General features: G+C 68.2%; 1 protein-coding gene across 1 annotated transcript in view; it reads left to right on the forward strand.

Moving 5' to 3' along the window:
• The window catches only part of LOC102375250 (glycogen synthase kinase-3 alpha-like), a gene marked incomplete at its 5' end in the record, with an annotated part of 9588 nt that overhangs the window by 5900 nt on the left and 3015 nt on the right, over positions 1 to 673 (forward strand). The window contains 2 exons of the mRNA XM_025193956.1: positions 5 to 236; positions 345 to 434. Of these exons, the coding sequence (XP_025049741.1) occupies positions 5 to 236; positions 345 to 434 (322 nt within the window). The remainder of the gene's footprint in view (positions 1 to 4; positions 237 to 344; positions 435 to 673) is intronic.

The following is a 673-nucleotide window of genomic DNA, read 5'->3' on the forward strand; positions in this document are numbered from 1 at the left end:
GCAGGAGTGAGGGGCCGGCACCGCTGTGGGGGGGCTGCAGGACGGGGCTGAGGGGCACCTTGGGGCAGGGCTGCAGGTCAGGCACGAGGGGCCCTGCCGACTCCCCCGCTATCCCAGGATCCTTTGCCAGCGGCTCTGACCACCGCATCGCGCGCCTGGAGGACATTTTCCAGCGTTTCCCCGGGGTCCCCGTCAACATCGAGGTGAAGGAGGATGACGACGAGCTCATCAGCAAGGTGAGGGGACCCAGGTGTCCGCCCCCCCCACCTCCCCAGGGGACCCAGGTGTCGGCCCCCCCGCCCAGGGGACCCAGGTGTCCTGAGGCTGGGCGGTGCCCGCGGCAGGTGGCCGAGCTGGTGCGTCGCTACGACCGCTTGGACATCAGCGTCTGGGCCGCGTTCGACCACCGCGTCCTGCGCAAGTGCCACCAGGAGGTATGGCCGGGGCGCAGCACGGCGGTGCAGGGACGGAGACGTCCCTGGAGGAACCGGTGGGTGGGTGGTGGGCACACTGCTGGCCGGAGAGGCAGATGGATGGCTGGAGGGTGGATGAGGATGGACACATGGATGAAGGGGACACACAGGGATGGAGGAATGGATGCAACGGCTCATTGGACAGATGGACGGATGGTTTGGGGGGAAAGAGGCATGGATGGGTAGAGGGATGGGGGGGA

The sequence above is a fragment of the Alligator sinensis genome, unplaced genomic scaffold, assembly GCF_000455745.1.
Source record: "Alligator sinensis unplaced genomic scaffold, ASM45574v1 scaffold1511_1, whole genome shotgun sequence".
Taxonomy (NCBI): domain Eukaryota; kingdom Metazoa; phylum Chordata; order Crocodylia; family Alligatoridae; genus Alligator; species Alligator sinensis.